This window comes from Embiotoca jacksoni, unplaced genomic scaffold, assembly GCF_022577435.1.
Source record: "Embiotoca jacksoni isolate LCO1_2020_lvr unplaced genomic scaffold, fEmbJac1.0.p SCAF_1, whole genome shotgun sequence".
Taxonomy (NCBI): Eukaryota; Metazoa; Chordata; class Actinopteri; family Embiotocidae; genus Embiotoca; species Embiotoca jacksoni.
In genome coordinates this window covers 19,656,028-19,671,604 of record NW_027185229.1, presented here as the reverse complement: position 1 = coordinate 19,671,604, position 15,577 = coordinate 19,656,028, and the positions used below count along the sequence as shown (strand labels likewise).

Genomic DNA, 15,577 nt, shown 5'->3' with positions numbered 1-15,577 from the left:
GAATCACATTTTGCCCAGCTACTGTACATGTGAGCCGTGACGGCAGCACTTTATTTTACAGTAGAGTGACTACTTGGTATGCGGTGGATAATACAAAATAATTATTATCATTATTTTTTTGTTAAGTTCAGAAACAAATAAATTAAACCTGCATATTATGTCTAACTTACCACACAGCTTTGTACCATATTACACCGCCTTTACACATCAAAGTCTGTTTACAAGTTTTGGGGAGCGTTGTTGTTTATGTGAAAAAGTAGTATTCGGTCTTTGGGGATGAAGAGAAAGCTGTGTGAAGTTTGAAAAACAGCCTCAAGCGACGACACTTGAGTCATCATTGGTTGTGTCTGAAGACTAGACGTTTGAAGCAGTGTGGAGTTAGAGAGAGGCTTACCAGGGCCCAGCAGCCCACTCTTCGTCTCTGTCAAGTTGCATTATGGGTAATGAAGGTGCCAGGCTTTGGCGAGGAACATAGACTGTGTATAAATAGTGAAGCCAGTTGGTGACGTCACAGTGACCACTTGGCAAGGAAAAAGATTGCATTGAATAAAAAAGATGGCCTCCCTGGCTCTACTCCATGATGACTCCAACAATTCTAAATCAATGGAGTCCTCCTTTAAATGCCATCAGCATTTAAAGCCTAAAGTAACATTATTTTATGAGCAGGCATTTCCTTACTAGCCAAAGCATGAGAAAGCTCACTTGTCATCAATGAGGCACACGTCACCCTGGTCTTTATATGTATTTACCTTTATTACCATGATCACACATTTTAATTTATTTGGAGTCAGTCCTGCACACTATAACCTGCTGCTGTTAATAATTACTATGGCATTACATTTGTATTAGTCCAAAGTTGAAAACAGTGTTCAACAAATCCAACATTTACTCCTCCGGGTATCATTTAAATGTCTGTATCTGTTTAAAGAAATAACTTTTTAAGAAAAGTATATTTTTGGCTGGACAGCAACAGCGTGGCCAGTCCTAGAAACGTGAGTAACTGAGTGATCATAGTTTCACCACTGGTTGGCCGAATGCCACATGACTGACTGAAGTTACGGCATTTGTTGGCTAAATGCTTCTACTATGAGTTTCAAACAAATAGGTCGATCTGCGAACACACAGAACTACATGACAGGACTACTACACGTCTCACTCACCTGGTTAGGTTATCTCGGGGGGGGGGGGGGGGGTTACATATTAAAGTGGATTTGCTGCGTAGTCTGTAAGACTGTAGTGAGATCCTTCTCGTTTCACATTAAGAGCTCATCCCCTTGGCAAACACGCAAGGAAAGCAGAGAAGTCCAGACGTCCGTTTCCTGCAATTCCCCCTGGCTCGTCCCGGGGAATCTTGAGCCGCCGATCTCATTGTTTCGGTCATTCTCCAGAGATCATGACCAAAGGATAAAGACTGACCGGTAATTAGAGAGCTTTGCCTTATAGGTCAGCCCCTCTTTACTTTGGTATGGTACACCGAAGGCATCACTGCTGCCACTTCTCCCAGTAATGACGTGAAAAGCCCTCTCATGTCATACGTGGTCCAGGCGTATACTTGTTTTTGACCTCCTCTTGTGTTACTTGTTTTCCATAATTCCGCGGGAGGACTCGCATTTAGGTTTGAGAGGAACAGACAGGATAGGCAAATCATATATTAATAGTAAAAATATAGAATAACCGCAGCTTTATTGGTATAAATTATGATGTTTATTAGCACTAGACTGGTTAAGTCTGCTTTTACTATGTCGTGTCATGTCATGCCCTGCTATTATGTATTTATAGCATTTATCTGCGAGGATAAAAAGCAAACATTTTATGAAATGTTTTACTTCACCTTCTGGTCAATGACATTTATACTACCTTAATAATTGGTCAAATAAATACCTAGACTCTGGTACTTAACCAGGAAAGATTTAAGAGAGAAGAAATGATTGTTATTTGCTTCAAGTTCACAAACAAATGATCAACCGGCCTGTATTGTGGACTCGTTTCATGATTCACATGAAGTCATTGTTTTTGGCCTTAGTATTGAATGTGGATGTATGGGTCAGTTTTTATCTAACCCGGTGCACAGGATGTGTGTCACAGAGAGGGTAGGTCAGGTTAGTAGGTTCCCCTCCTCTTCCTGTCTCCACCCGTCCCCTTTTCCTTCTTCCTCTCTCAAGTGTCGGTGAATAGATTGTGTACCGATGCACACAACTTTACACACCCTGCTCACTGTGTTTCCCCCCCTGAGAGCTGCAGGTCGGGAACAACGAGGACACCAGACATAACACAGAGGATCTCTGTAAGAAATAGAAGAACACAGAACTGCCATTTAAAATTCAGGAGGGGCATACTGTGCAGGGAAACATTAGATGTGGAAAAAGTGTTTTGGCTTTAATTTTCATCACCCTAAGGAATACAGTGTGGTACAATGTGGCTGCTGAGTCATGTAGAGCTTGCTAGTTACCAAGGCTTTGGGTTGTTTATTCGGATTAGGGTGTAAATAGGTAGGAAAAATAACTTTTGGAGTCGCGGGTCACTCGTGTAGTGCTTTGACAGCAAAGGCAGTAGCGACATTAGCCTGGCAACCTGGCTTCCCGACATGGTGTTGGATGAGGGCTCTCCTGGTTTTGCGTGGCTCGGCCTGACTGATGGTCTTCAGTCTTCGCTGTGATTAAAGTCTGGAAACCCTGTTTACATAAAAGTTTGCTCAGCAACTTTGAAGAGCAGTCCAGTCAGGGCCCAGTGGGGGTCACTTAGTGCGATGACGTTGTAGTAGGTCCAACAAAGGTGGCATTAGTAAAGTTTCCGCACACTACACAGGGTATATGGTGGTGAATCCGGACTTAAACACTGCTCCAATATATTCAAAATAAATTGAGGTCTACGCCGATTAAGACGCATCGATGGAATACAATCCCAAACAGCGCATGGCCAGACCCATATTTGGGTCTTATAATACCAGGCCATAGAGACACTGCTCTTTGGGCAAGGACTCTTATTCAGTTTGTTGAACCAATCATACATTAGTTATGCTTTAGATGGTCGCAGTCTGCTCCTGTCTGGGAAAATGTTCCCAAAATTTGGAACCGTTGCTTGAAGATTGAGCACTGGTAAATTATAGTCGCTAGTAGTCTGTGTTTCAGTATGTGTCCCATTCTGACTTTCAACACTGTGTATGTTGGTGGAAATAGCTGTTCTGTGTGGGATGACTGCACTTTGCAGGTTTAGACAATCTTAACGTCTGTTCCCAGTTTGAAGAAACTACGTCCAAATGGGACACACCAACAGCTTCGAATCTGGATCACACAGTCCCGACATCTGATATCCACTGAGCCATCTGGAACCACTTTATCAAATGAGCCTTTTTACTGCCAAGCAATGTTAGCCAGTATTTGTGTACAGTTGTATATGGTGACTGGAGGCATTATTTTATTAAACAGAAGGCAGTAGGAGCTTTAAGGTCCTGCAGTAGTATGTTTTCACTGTGGCTTTGGATAGCGGTGGTAATGAGTAGAAACTAAAGACTGAAAAAAGAGTGCGCAAAGAACAATGACAGCTCATCTCACATGGGCTGACATGTGGCTGCTGGAAAATGTCACTATGGGAACATTTTTAACATTCACTCATATTGAAGTTGTTCTTTGGATTCTAGAACAAAGTCTAGAGTGTCCTGCAGATGAGGAGGCGCTGGAAACTTTAGATTTATCAGTTTGGTTTCAATCTATTATTGACTCCGTGCACAATGTAACTCCACATCCTGTATGAAAGGGCGACAATAATGTAACTGCTGACATTTATGAAGCTGGTTTGTTTAACATTGATATGCTTTGTTTGACCTGTAATTTGGATGCTTTCCATATATATACGTGTACATATATATACATATATATATTTAGTTTTTCTCTATAATGCTATATAATAATATAAAGTATTATGTACTTTGTGTACTGGAGTAAACTATATATTTTACATAAGATTTATGAGACAAAATGTTATACTGACACATATCCTGTTGTGGTATGATGAGTATATTACATGCTTTCCTCTCAACTTCACTAACATCATAATGTTCTGCAAAAACACTTTTCTGGCCTGTATTCAACACCATAACTCAGGAACAGAGGGGGAGATTGTGCCCATAGTTCACATTTTATTGGATATTGAATTGGTGACACTAATCTCGGGTGTCCACCTTGAAACTGTTGTGATTATAGCCTTTATGAAGCATCCAGAGACTTCCCAGAATTTTCAGTTTAAACCACCTCTTAACCAGTCAAACCACCACAGTGTAGATTCCCGCCACATTGTGCAGGAATGTCTGCGGGAATTCAGGAATGTAGCTGGGAATGCAGCATGCTGCCACAACAGTTGGTGTTACGTTGAGTGCCATGAGGTCACTTTCTCTGCTGAAAACGGGAATGCACACTCTCATCACCATCTGCCTGTGTAGATTTGCTGCATGTGTTGCACGTGTGTGTGTGTGTGTGTGTGTGTGTGTGTGTGTGTGTGTGTGTGTGTGTGTGTGTGTGTGTGTGCGTGTGCGTGTGTGCGCGCGTGTGAAATCATCAGGAGTGTTACTGGAAGAGGATACACAAAATAGGGTTTAGCACTCAATCCCAATTGATCTTTTTACTGGAGCATGACACATTGTCTTCTCAGACTCAAATTATATTTCCAGCAATGTTTTCATATATATTTTGCAAGAGTCATAATATATTAGAATTGGTAGGCTACTGAATAACTACAGTTTTACTAGAAGTGCTGCCAGCATGTTGTCCAACACACAAAGACAAAACAATGACTTTTCTCTCATATAAGGACGAACACTATTATGATTTTTTTTCTTTTCTATCCGCCAGTGTTTTGATTCTTGATGAGGGAATTTTCCCTTTACATTGCAGATCACTTCAAGTTCTAAGAAATTTTAGGCTGTCTTGAATGCACTGCATGTTTAGGATCTACCAACACATTTTGAATAATGTTTAAATCAGGCGACAGTGAGGGCTGTTCGAAAAGCTTCAACTTGTGGCTCCTAAAGCTGGTTAAGGTGGAATTAGATGGTTGCTTTGGATCATAGTCCTTTTATGAAAGCAGGTCTCTCATTTGTTTAATTGTCTTAACTGACTGCAAGACATTCTGTTTGTGGATTGTCTATCCCATCTCTACATACAAACGTCCACTTGGCCTCAGGGATGAACTGATTCGATTTTGGGTGTCTAAGGTCACTGTGACCTCACCGCTGCTCCAATTGTCACCATATTTGACACTAATCTTGGGTGTTCACCTTGAAACTGTGGTGAATGCATAGATCCTCTGTGCTGTCAGGTTGAAGATGTGTGTGAACCATCTACATTTTAGAATTGGTAGCCTCTTTGTAACAATATCCATATTTAAAGTATTTTCTACTGTCATGGCACCAATGTTGTGTTCTACCAGAATCAGCTTTATTAAACAAATTGCTTCATGAAATATTTCATGAGTTTGAACAGGAGGCATACAACTGCAAGGCCGTAATTTCCTTGGTCCTCCAGATTTTTTTTCGGACTTCCACAGTTTCCCTGACTGATATTTCTTAATGACAATTTTGACTGTGGAAATTGCATGCTGGAAGTTCTGTAATATCTTTTTATAGCCTTTATGATCTTTGTAGGCATCAATTAGCTTAATTTCAGATCTTGTTAGTTGCTTAGAAGTGCCTTCTTCAAAGAAAGTTTGAAAAGTCAAAGAATTTATCAGCTCTTCAATTAGCTCACAATTATAATGTCAATTCTTGACCTATCTTACAGGTTTTAACTTGTCAAATACAACCTGAGATATAATTTCAAATCAAAAACTTCAGTGGAAGTGAGCCCAAACTTTTGCATAATGCCACAGTTTGTTTTTAACCTCCATGGCAAAAAAAGTAAAAGTCCACAAATATTTAAAGAAACTCTCTTAAATAAAGTCTTCCTTGCCCGGCAAATCAACAAAACGTGGAATTTGCCCAGATATGTCAAAACGTTTGCGAGAGAGCCATCTGACACGAGATAATATTCTAAGAAATCAGTAGTGATGGTAGCACAGAGTCGTATAGAGGATGCCAAGATATGTACATTTGTAAATCTGTATGAGCTTTAAGGCCCAACACAGTGACACGTTTGCACTCGAACTGGGATCGACGTGGACCACTGAGAGTCGCTGTCTTGCAGAGCCACATGCAGTTACCCTGGCAGGCCTCCCACGTTACTCCAGATAGTGTGCAACACCTCCTTCTTGGTGACAGGTGCAGCCTCAGCTGGACAGGGTGTCACAGGATGGGTGACATGTCAGGCAGCTCTGTCCTGCTGCCCATCACGGTTATTCTTGGTCATAAACGAAACACCATGGAATCAATGTATGTTTTGCTTTCCAAATGTCAGTGCAGCTACCAGGAAGAGGCGAAGGACATGGAAAACAGTTTGGTACGGAGTGCACTCGTGACTATACGTCCTCTTCACTTTCAAGCTTAAAACCTGTCTCAATCAACCAAATAGCAGTTTTGAACCCGTGAAATCAGCCCATAGTGGGATTTTTAAAAGAATCTGTAGAAGTTCTTCTCTTCATTCTCAAGTTTCAGGTGAAGCAGATAAAAGTTTTTCCCTCAGCCGCCCCTCAGGCGAATGTTGACCTCATCACATCTTCTGTGCTTCAAACTGCTGTCATTTCACAGCAGAATACTCCTCCATACCGGAAACTGAATCCTGAGCGAGGCTACACCCAAACTGCATTATTTATTTACATCAACCAGCCTAAGCCCACAGCTCCTTTGTGCCTATGTTAGTGTTAGTGTGTGTGTGTGTGTGTGTGTGTGTGTGTGTGTGTGTGCGTGCGTGCGTGTGTTTGTGCGCGCTCCTCAGGAGGTGTGTGTGAGAGATCCATGTGTGTGTGTGTGTGCTGTCATTGTTTGAGTGGTTATACACATGTGGAAGTGGACATTAAAACTATTTTAGCATTGAGGTCAGCACACACACAAACAGACACACACCTGCCATTGTTGTCGATGTTTAGGTAATTTCCAGTGTGTTCTCTAGATATTGTGTGTTTCCATGATGAAAGGGTTGTGGTTAGCCAGCAGAGAGGGCACCACTGAAAAGAAGAAGAGAGGGAAAAGAAAGACAGAAGCTGTGGAGGTAAAACAGATGGAGATCTGTGTTTGTACAGCCAGTAAACTCTTGTAAGCTGAAAACATTTCGAGACTTGTGTGTTCACGTCTTGGATCCAGCGAGTACAATTCTCTTTAATTGTAGAAGTTGTTGTGGGGATATTCCCTCCCCGCTTGCATGTGAATCCTGCCTTCAGGGAGGCTTATGAGAGGAATGAAAGGGGAAGCACCCCCTTCTCATTAACATAAATCATCAAATGCATCCCCTTGGCAAACGGATATCAAGTCATTTGTTAGAGGAAACAATCATTTCTATGGCTGACACCCCTTTGTTATGTTTGAACTTCCTGCCTTGGGCTCATGTCTCTGCAGACTAATCAGGTTAGCAGACAGATCTGAGAGAAAGAGAGAAGTAACACAGTTTGCACTTCTGAAATGTTCGAGGATCAAACAAATCATCAAATCATCATCATACAACCATAATTAACAACAACAACTTTTATTTGCATTATTTCTGGGGAAATATTGATGCTGAATATGAAGCAACTCGTTGCCATAGCTGCAATTTGTGAAATTAAAAATCAACAGTTTCTGGACTCAAACTGTTTGTGTCTTCACTCCTGTGTTTTGATGAAATCCACTTAAAAAAACAACAACACATTATTACCATAAATGTGATTGCAGTCTTGCATGTAAATCTCACATTTGAATAAGCAGATGAGTCTCTCTTACTTAAAAGTCACAGTAAGCTGTCTTACTCTGCTGGAGCAACTCTTCTTACGTGTTTGTTTTTTTTAATCATTTTTCTTTTTTCTTTTTTTTTTTTTAAATCAGTTCAATAAAATACCAAAAAAAGACTAACCCTCATACATCCACAAAAATACCGAGAGCAGAACTCTGCCTGGGATTTCCATTTTCAGGTGAATGGATAAATAACTGAATACACAGCAACACACTTTACACACAACATAAAAGCAAATACCGATATCATCAAATGTAAATCTGGTCAGTCCATGCTTGTGCACTGCCAAGGATTTTGAAATATGCTGCAGCATTCTCTAATAAATGATGACATTGGATTTAGTGATGGTCAATTAAGGCTTCAGCTGCAAATTCATTTGAAAAATTCAGAGAGAAGAGACAGAAAAAATACGACTGATTTTCAGCCTTTAATAGTGCAAAGAGACCAAGGTTTCAACACTACTGTGTCTTCATCCGAGTCAAAGATTAAGAAGCAGTTGATTCAACTGTATTTTGATGGAAGACGAGCGGGGATCGCTTTCCTACCAAGTTAAAAAAAAAATGCAGGCCTAAAAAAAAACAAAAACCACTTTATTATCATAATTATCAACTCAATAGGTTCCAAATTTTACCCGAGCATTGTGGCTCTTGAGGGCATCAATATAATGGGCTACAGTGTCTGTATGAAAAACATACACGAATACATTTCCATGTCTAAAAAGGGCTTTAAGTGGTTTCATTTCCTCAGTGTGCCGCTACGCTCTGACACATATTTGTCACTTTCTTCAGCTTTGGAAAAACTCGCATCGACTATCCCAGAACACAAGAATGACAGAGAAATGCAGTTCAACTGGATTTCCTAACTTTTCTTCCTCAACCGGCAGCACACATTCACTGTTGTATCCAGCAGCCATAAACCACATCACTCTGTGTGGTCCCCTAATTGCATATCAGATGGAGCCAGTCTCTATGATGAAAGCTTGACTTTGCGCTTTGTGCTTTGGTGTCAGTTCTAATATGTAAAACAGATGTGTGTTTAATGGGAAAGCCCATCAGTGGCCGTGTAGCACTGCAGAGTTGAATGGCTTTGGAGGTTGGATTCCCTTTGGGGCCACCCGCACTTAGGATGTATTCCTGTAAGTAGGCTCAGTATTTTAAATCAGCTCTCTAAAGGAGCCACAATCCTGAACCATCTGCTTTAAAGTGGTAATGTCAATGAAATCACAGCCATCTGAAAAGTTGCTTCTTCATAAACTGTAATTCCAAGACGGCAAACAGTGTAGTTCTGGTGTTACTTTCCCTGAGGCATTGCTTGGACCCAGTTCTGCAGAACGGTGCTAAAGACCCTCGTGCTGAGGTTTGTGTTGTATTTGTGAGGGGGGCGGGCAGTAATCAGCAGCAGCAGAGAGTTGGCTGCGATTCCAGCGGCCTCAGCTTCCAGCTAAAACCGCCTCTATCTGATCAGATCCCAGCCTTATTTCAACAACTAGCCTGGATTATACGTGTCGTATCAGCCGAAGCCCAACTGATTACAAAAACATTCACACAATGATTACATGCAGCTTACTGCTGGACTTTATGAAACATCCAGCAGCCCTTCTTTTTCAACCCGCAGTGACTCAAGGTCTTCAAGTGATAAGGCTGCTTCAAAGTTAAAGATGTGCTGTTGATTGTGCTTCAGCCAATCCCTTTGAGGTGCTGTCATGGTGTTGTTTGTGTCCGTGTGTGTGGTGTGGTGTGGTGTGGTGTGGTGTGGTGTGTGTGGGGGTCGACCAGTCAGGACGGATATAATTCAAGTAAGAGCTGCAACTAACAATTATTTCCGTTGTACGTCTGTGCTTGGATTTTTCGGATTAATTCAGCCTTTGAAATGGCCCAAGGTTAACATCCTCACGTTGACTGCTAATTCCTGCTGCCCATAGTTACTGTTGCTGTGTTAGTCAAGCTTTCTTTTCTCGCACGGTAATGCTGTTTACAACAATAACGGTGTCGGGCTTCCTACTTAATCCTATGTTTCAGACAGAGGTAAATAAGCAGGCTTCTAATTTCTAATTTTCCACTGATTTTGCCACGAATATTTGCTGCTGGATGTTATCGGCTGGAGCTAGCTAAGCTGGCGTTACCTCCGCGAAGTGGTTGAAACCACCATCTTCAGCTTTTTAATGTTTCCGGCTGACTCATTTTAATCTGAGAACCCTACAAGAGGGTCTCAACTATGCACTTTAATGGCTACGGACAGTCTGGCTAAAGCTGGACGTTCCATGAAAAACTCACATGATCGCCAACTGATGATCGATGTGGTTAAAAAGAAAAAAAAAACTTTGTTCTGGTTTTGCAGAAAAATGCAAGATTTGACTTCTGCATTATTTTAACATTACTCTGTTTGAAAGCTCAGTTACATATTTGGATAATCATGACAAAGGTTGGATTTGTGCTTCATGGTTTCATACTCAACTTTTGTCTCCCTCTTCTGCCAGTGAGAGTAATTAAAACAACATAGGCTCCAGAATGGCCAGTGTATATATATATATATTTGGCTTGAATGTTATGGATGCTCATTCATACGTAAACGTCCCGCACTACAACATTAATGTTAGGATAGAAAACGTTCACCTTTGCAGCCAATGATAGAGCAGACACACTGTCTTTCTCTACAGCCCCACAACTTCCACATGTGGGGACATCCAAAGCTGGACAGCCCCTCCATGCACAGTTATGGTTACCAAGCCACGATTGGACAATCACTGTTTTGAGGGAGGAGTTAAGAGAATCAAAACAAATTAAGATAAAAAAAAAATAAAATAAAAGTAAATAAATAAATAAATGAAGCCTGCAGTCTGTGGTTTTCTGAACAGAAAAGATCCATGTACATGCTGATTTTGATTCTCTAATGCTTAAATAAATTGCTGAACTGAGAAATAACAATTCTCCTGGATGCTGTCTTCGCAAATCAACGAACGCGCTGGCAAATTTGGTCAAATCTGTCAGTCTTACCTTTAGATTTTTTTGGGTTTTTTTTCCACTGGTTCAGGTCCACATTATTTGCTGACTGACAACAAATGATGTTAGTGTAATCTATAAGCTCCCTAATTGGACAGAGTTTTAGAAGTGATTTATTTTGACCTTGGCTTTTTCTCCGAAATCTGCTTATGCGTTGCAGAAACGGAGGTAAATGGTTGAGAAACATCCCAAGTATTCAGCCGCCCTTGAAAGAGTGTTGTAAAGTTGTTGGCTTCAGTTTGCTGGAGCTATTCATGTTACATAAGGTCCCCCCCCCCCCCCGTCCTCCCCCGTCCCTCCCTCCCAAATCGCCCCGCTCACCCCTTCCCCCTTTTCACAAAAGATTTCACACACACACACACACACACACACACACACACACACACACACACACACACACACACACGCACGGCATCAGTGCGGCATGGCAGCCGTCCAGAGAGGGGCTCCAGTGTCGCTCTGTTTCAAAGAGCTCTTTGCTTGCTGTCCTTTTGATGGCTGCTCCCCAGCAGCAGTGGAGCAGAAACGCAGAACGTCCAGCTTTGATATGAATTTGTCCCTGATTCTCCACACTGCTCTGCAACTACACTCAGTTTTTGAAACGAGCCTCGCGAAGACCAGGGTGGGAACACCACAACCTTCTTCAGTTTTAGCCTGCAGAACAGGTTCGACAACTTTTTCCCCAGCACAAATGACTTTTTGGCCACATGTCTTCTCTTATTGTGCACTTCTACTTCCCTGTTGACGCAGGTATGTCAGGTAAAGCAAAAACATCTTAGAATAGATTCTGAATAGATTCAGATGGACAAAAACAGAAATTAAATTAAATGGAAGAATATGGTTCAGAGGAAATTTGTATTCAGTGCTGCTGGAACAAATTCCATCTTTAAATGAAGAAGCCGGTGTTCCTTTTTTCCACTGTTACCAGATTAATGCCATGTTTTAAACTGCTTCGTTGATTCATTCATTCAAAATTTACATCCGAGTCTGAGTTTAGATATAAAAATTGGGTCCTTCAAAGGTAAAGGACCTTCAGAGAAAGATCCTTCAGTTCAAGGTTTTGGGATTTATTATTAAATACTACTATTTTTTATTATCATTCTTTCTGTGATTGAGGTGAGAAAATTAGTACTAATTTCGTGTGTTAAGTAAAAGCTGGAGACGAGATGTGGTAAGCCTGGCTTGACTTGTTGGAAGCAGTGAGAAACAACCAGCCTGACTCTGTCCAAAGTAAAAAAAAAAATATATATAAAAAAAAAAAAAACTACCAATAACTCTTTACTTCATGTTGCAAAACCTTTGCTTAATCCATACTCAAACATAAATTCTAAAATCCCATTTGAAGGGAGTTGTGGTCTGTATCTATTCCTTGGTGAACACCAGTTGGAAACAGCAACTTTCCAGAGTCACAGTAAGGTTGCCAGGTTTAGCACAATCATGGCTAGACAGAGACCCAACGTGACGCTTGTGCACAGAGGCACAGAAGGATGGATAAACTGTTGTTGGTTAAGAAATAGATACAGCACAAAACTTCTCCTAAAACCACAAGCTGCTCTTTTTGCACACATAAAACGAAAAAAAAAAACCAAGATATATTGTGTTAAATGTGAACCATTACAGATGTGTTTTAAAACACCAGAGAGCCCGTCTGTAATCCCCAGCTGCAGAGGCTAAACTAGACTAATCATCTGCACTTACACAATTAATTAAAGTGTATTTCCCAGAATCTTTAACGACTACTCAGTCATATTTTAAACATTAAAGTTCCACCTGCGAAGGAAAATGTTTCACGGTTATAGAAGTGATTATTTGTTCCATTGTTCATGCCACTTGTGAACTGACGTGTTATATATTCACACGGAAATAAAATTGTTGTTGTTCAGAAGTCTCACCAGCATGATCAGATAAAAGTCACATGCCAAACAGCTGCTCCGGTCCGGCACCTTTTTTTTTTTTTTTTTTTTTTTTTTTTATAATTCTAATTCAAGCCAAGAAGCATCAGTCATGAGTTTAGCTGATTTAGCTGTTTTTGTAGCTCCTTTCTGTGAAAGGTGATTTACGTCCGAGAGTCGGCACAGAGCTCGATCTCTGCACATTTTGTTAGAATTTAAAATAGGTCAGTCTCCATTTTAATGAGGCCGATAGGCAGCGAGGTTTGCACTGTTTGTATTAAATCGGTGTGTTAACACCGATCGTTTCACATGAACCTGCCAAATCTGGATGTACAGTTTAAATAGAGCGCATATTTTGATCACAAGTGGCAAAGCCATTACTGCCCCCGCGGTACCGAGCGTTGCCCCGTTCACGCTCCTGCAGTCATTTGCCGTGGGGCCTCTGCACAAAGCCGTTACTATAATAATGTGTTTAATTATACGCATCAGTCAATCATGCAGCAAAAAAACGCCAAACGTTCCAAATCATGCCAGATCGCCGCGGGTTAAAGAAAACGACACGTTTGAAGTTGTTACCTTAGGCTCTGCAAAAAAAAAAGCAAATGTGGAAAATGTCACTGTTTTCTGACATTTTTCAGACAAAACAATATTTATAATTATCTGCTATATTAAGAAGAATTGTTGCAGCCCAACTTCGGTGGTTTGTTTTGATGCGTTGTCACCTTGTTCTCGACTGCACGTGACCTCTGTAAAGTCCTGTCAAGAACACTTTTTTTGTCAGTAAGATTTTTTTTTATTTTTTTTTTTTGCTCTCCCTGAAAACCCTGGCGATATATCGGATTTTCAGCTGCTGCGCTTGAATGTCACATTCCAGCTCTTTGAGTTGCGAAGCAGTTTATTCTGAGGAATGCAGCATGTATGTGTCAAAAGGGTGTGTGTGTGTGCGTGCGTGTGTGTGTGTGTGTGTGTGTGTGTGTGTGCGTGTGTGTGTGTGTGTGTGAGACATTCCAGACAGTGTTAGAGGTATGTGAATTACGTCTTGCGGAGGGGGAATGCGAAGAATCTGCTGCCATAAGAAGGCCGCTGTTGTTTACTGACACACCGTTGCAAAGGAGGTTCCTCCGAGCGTTTATGTGCGGCGTGTCTGCGTGCCACTTCCTTGTGAGAAACTTCTTAGCAGCGACTGCGAGCGACGGTTTTAAAAGCCGTTATACAATTGGTGCACGTAAGCCCCAAAAAACAAAAAAAACAACAACAAAAAACGAGAGCTCTCTGTATTTTCTCTCAAGGTCATTTTGACTCACTCACTCAGATCTTGTTCATCTGCTGCTCGATACGAAAGGAAAAGTCGCGCAGTTCTCATTTCCCATGACTGATTAACAAAAAAGTCTCTGATATGATATTATATTATAAAGTAGGTATAGGTGTTGTATATATATATACTGTCAAAGTGTCAAAAATGCTGTCAGAAAAGAAATATACAAAACTCCTATTTAGCAAATGGGCCATTCGGATGGTTTGTGATGTCAAAAAGTCACATTTCCACTCCTGAGCACGGCCTGCTGTCCAACCTTCTGTGGTTTTGTAGACAAAATAATAACTACCACATGAATTACTTGTTTCAGTCTCTGAATATCTTTTTCTATTTTGTCTTTTTCTCGTCAGATTTGGGATATGAGCGACGACGAGAGCATCTGAAGGACGGGAGGAACAAACACTCGAGCTCCAGAATGACGCGACGCTCTCGTCCCAAGTTTCTTTCTTTCTTTCTTTCTTTCTGAATCCCACACTCTCAAATGACAAAGTCGTTCACATAATCAAAAACCAAGAACATTTTGAAAAAAAAAGCCTCCTCAGAAAAAGGAACGAAAAGCTTTCAAAATTTCTCGTCAGATACAAAGAGTCAGACCTTCAAAACTCCGCATTAAAATGGTAAAAAAAAAAAATCAAGTTAAATAATTTGCTGGATTTTACTGCTGAAATATTCAGTGTTTTTTTTTGCTTTTACTTTAGAAACAGCAGCAGAGCTCGAACAAGGTATATATATATTTTTTTTTTTTTATATTCTGATTTATGTGTTCATGAAAGCTTGTATTCTCAGAAGAATGTACCCGCTCCCGTCACCTTCTGATGTGTAATCAGTCACGCTTCCAATTCCCTGAGCGAAAAACCCCTAAATGTTTGCGAAAAAGAGGCTTTTTTTTTTTTGGTTTTTTTTTTTTTGGTCTTAAAAGCTTCAAAAAGCCTCACTAAATGGTCACACTTTTAATCCCTCCCGAAGTCTTTCCATCGACACCGTTAATGGGTTTACTGGAGGAAAAAAAAAAAAAAAACAACCTTTGGCAAAACATTGAAAGACATCTGCTCGCTCATTCGGTTTTGAAAAGAGCCTGGGGTAAATAATGAAAAATATTAAAAAAAAAAAAAAAAAGAACGGCGGACAACTCGGCAGATCCGTCCATCTTCTTGTCTGTTTGCCGGCGACTGCGATACATGCGGTACCAGCCGACACTAAAAAGCGGCTTTGTCGCTTTGAAAGCTTTGTTTCACAATTCGAGATGCGAGTCAAAACAAAACAAAAAAGTGAGGTCAGAACCGCGAGAAAATTCTTAATATTAATAAACACACTCCCCAAAAAAATGTTACTCCGATTTAAGTCTGGCGATTGAAACTAAACTCTGAACTCGTTTTCACAACTGATATTTGTGAGCTGTATTTAACCGAAAACTGAAATAAAATCAAATTCTGTTAACATGTGTGACCTGAGAATGGTGGTTTATGTGGAATTCCTCTGCCAGTTATTATAATATATCCACTCCATTTAACTGCATCTCATCTC

The 15,577-nt window shown here is 40.7% G+C and overlaps 1 protein-coding gene across 1 annotated transcript in view; it reads left to right on the top strand.

Annotated features, from left to right (window-relative positions):
- The window catches only part of atg7 (ATG7 autophagy related 7 homolog (S. cerevisiae)), a 61,653-nt gene extending 46,163 nt beyond the window's left edge, over positions 1-15,490 (top strand). Inside the window, exon 19 of the mRNA XM_069146230.1 lies at positions 14,404-15,490. Within this exon, the coding sequence (XP_069002331.1) occupies positions 14,404-14,436 (33 nt within the window). The 3' untranslated portion in view covers positions 14,437-15,490. The remainder of the gene's footprint in view (positions 1-14,403) is intronic.
- The last annotated feature ends 87 nt before the right edge of the window (positions 15,491-15,577 follow it).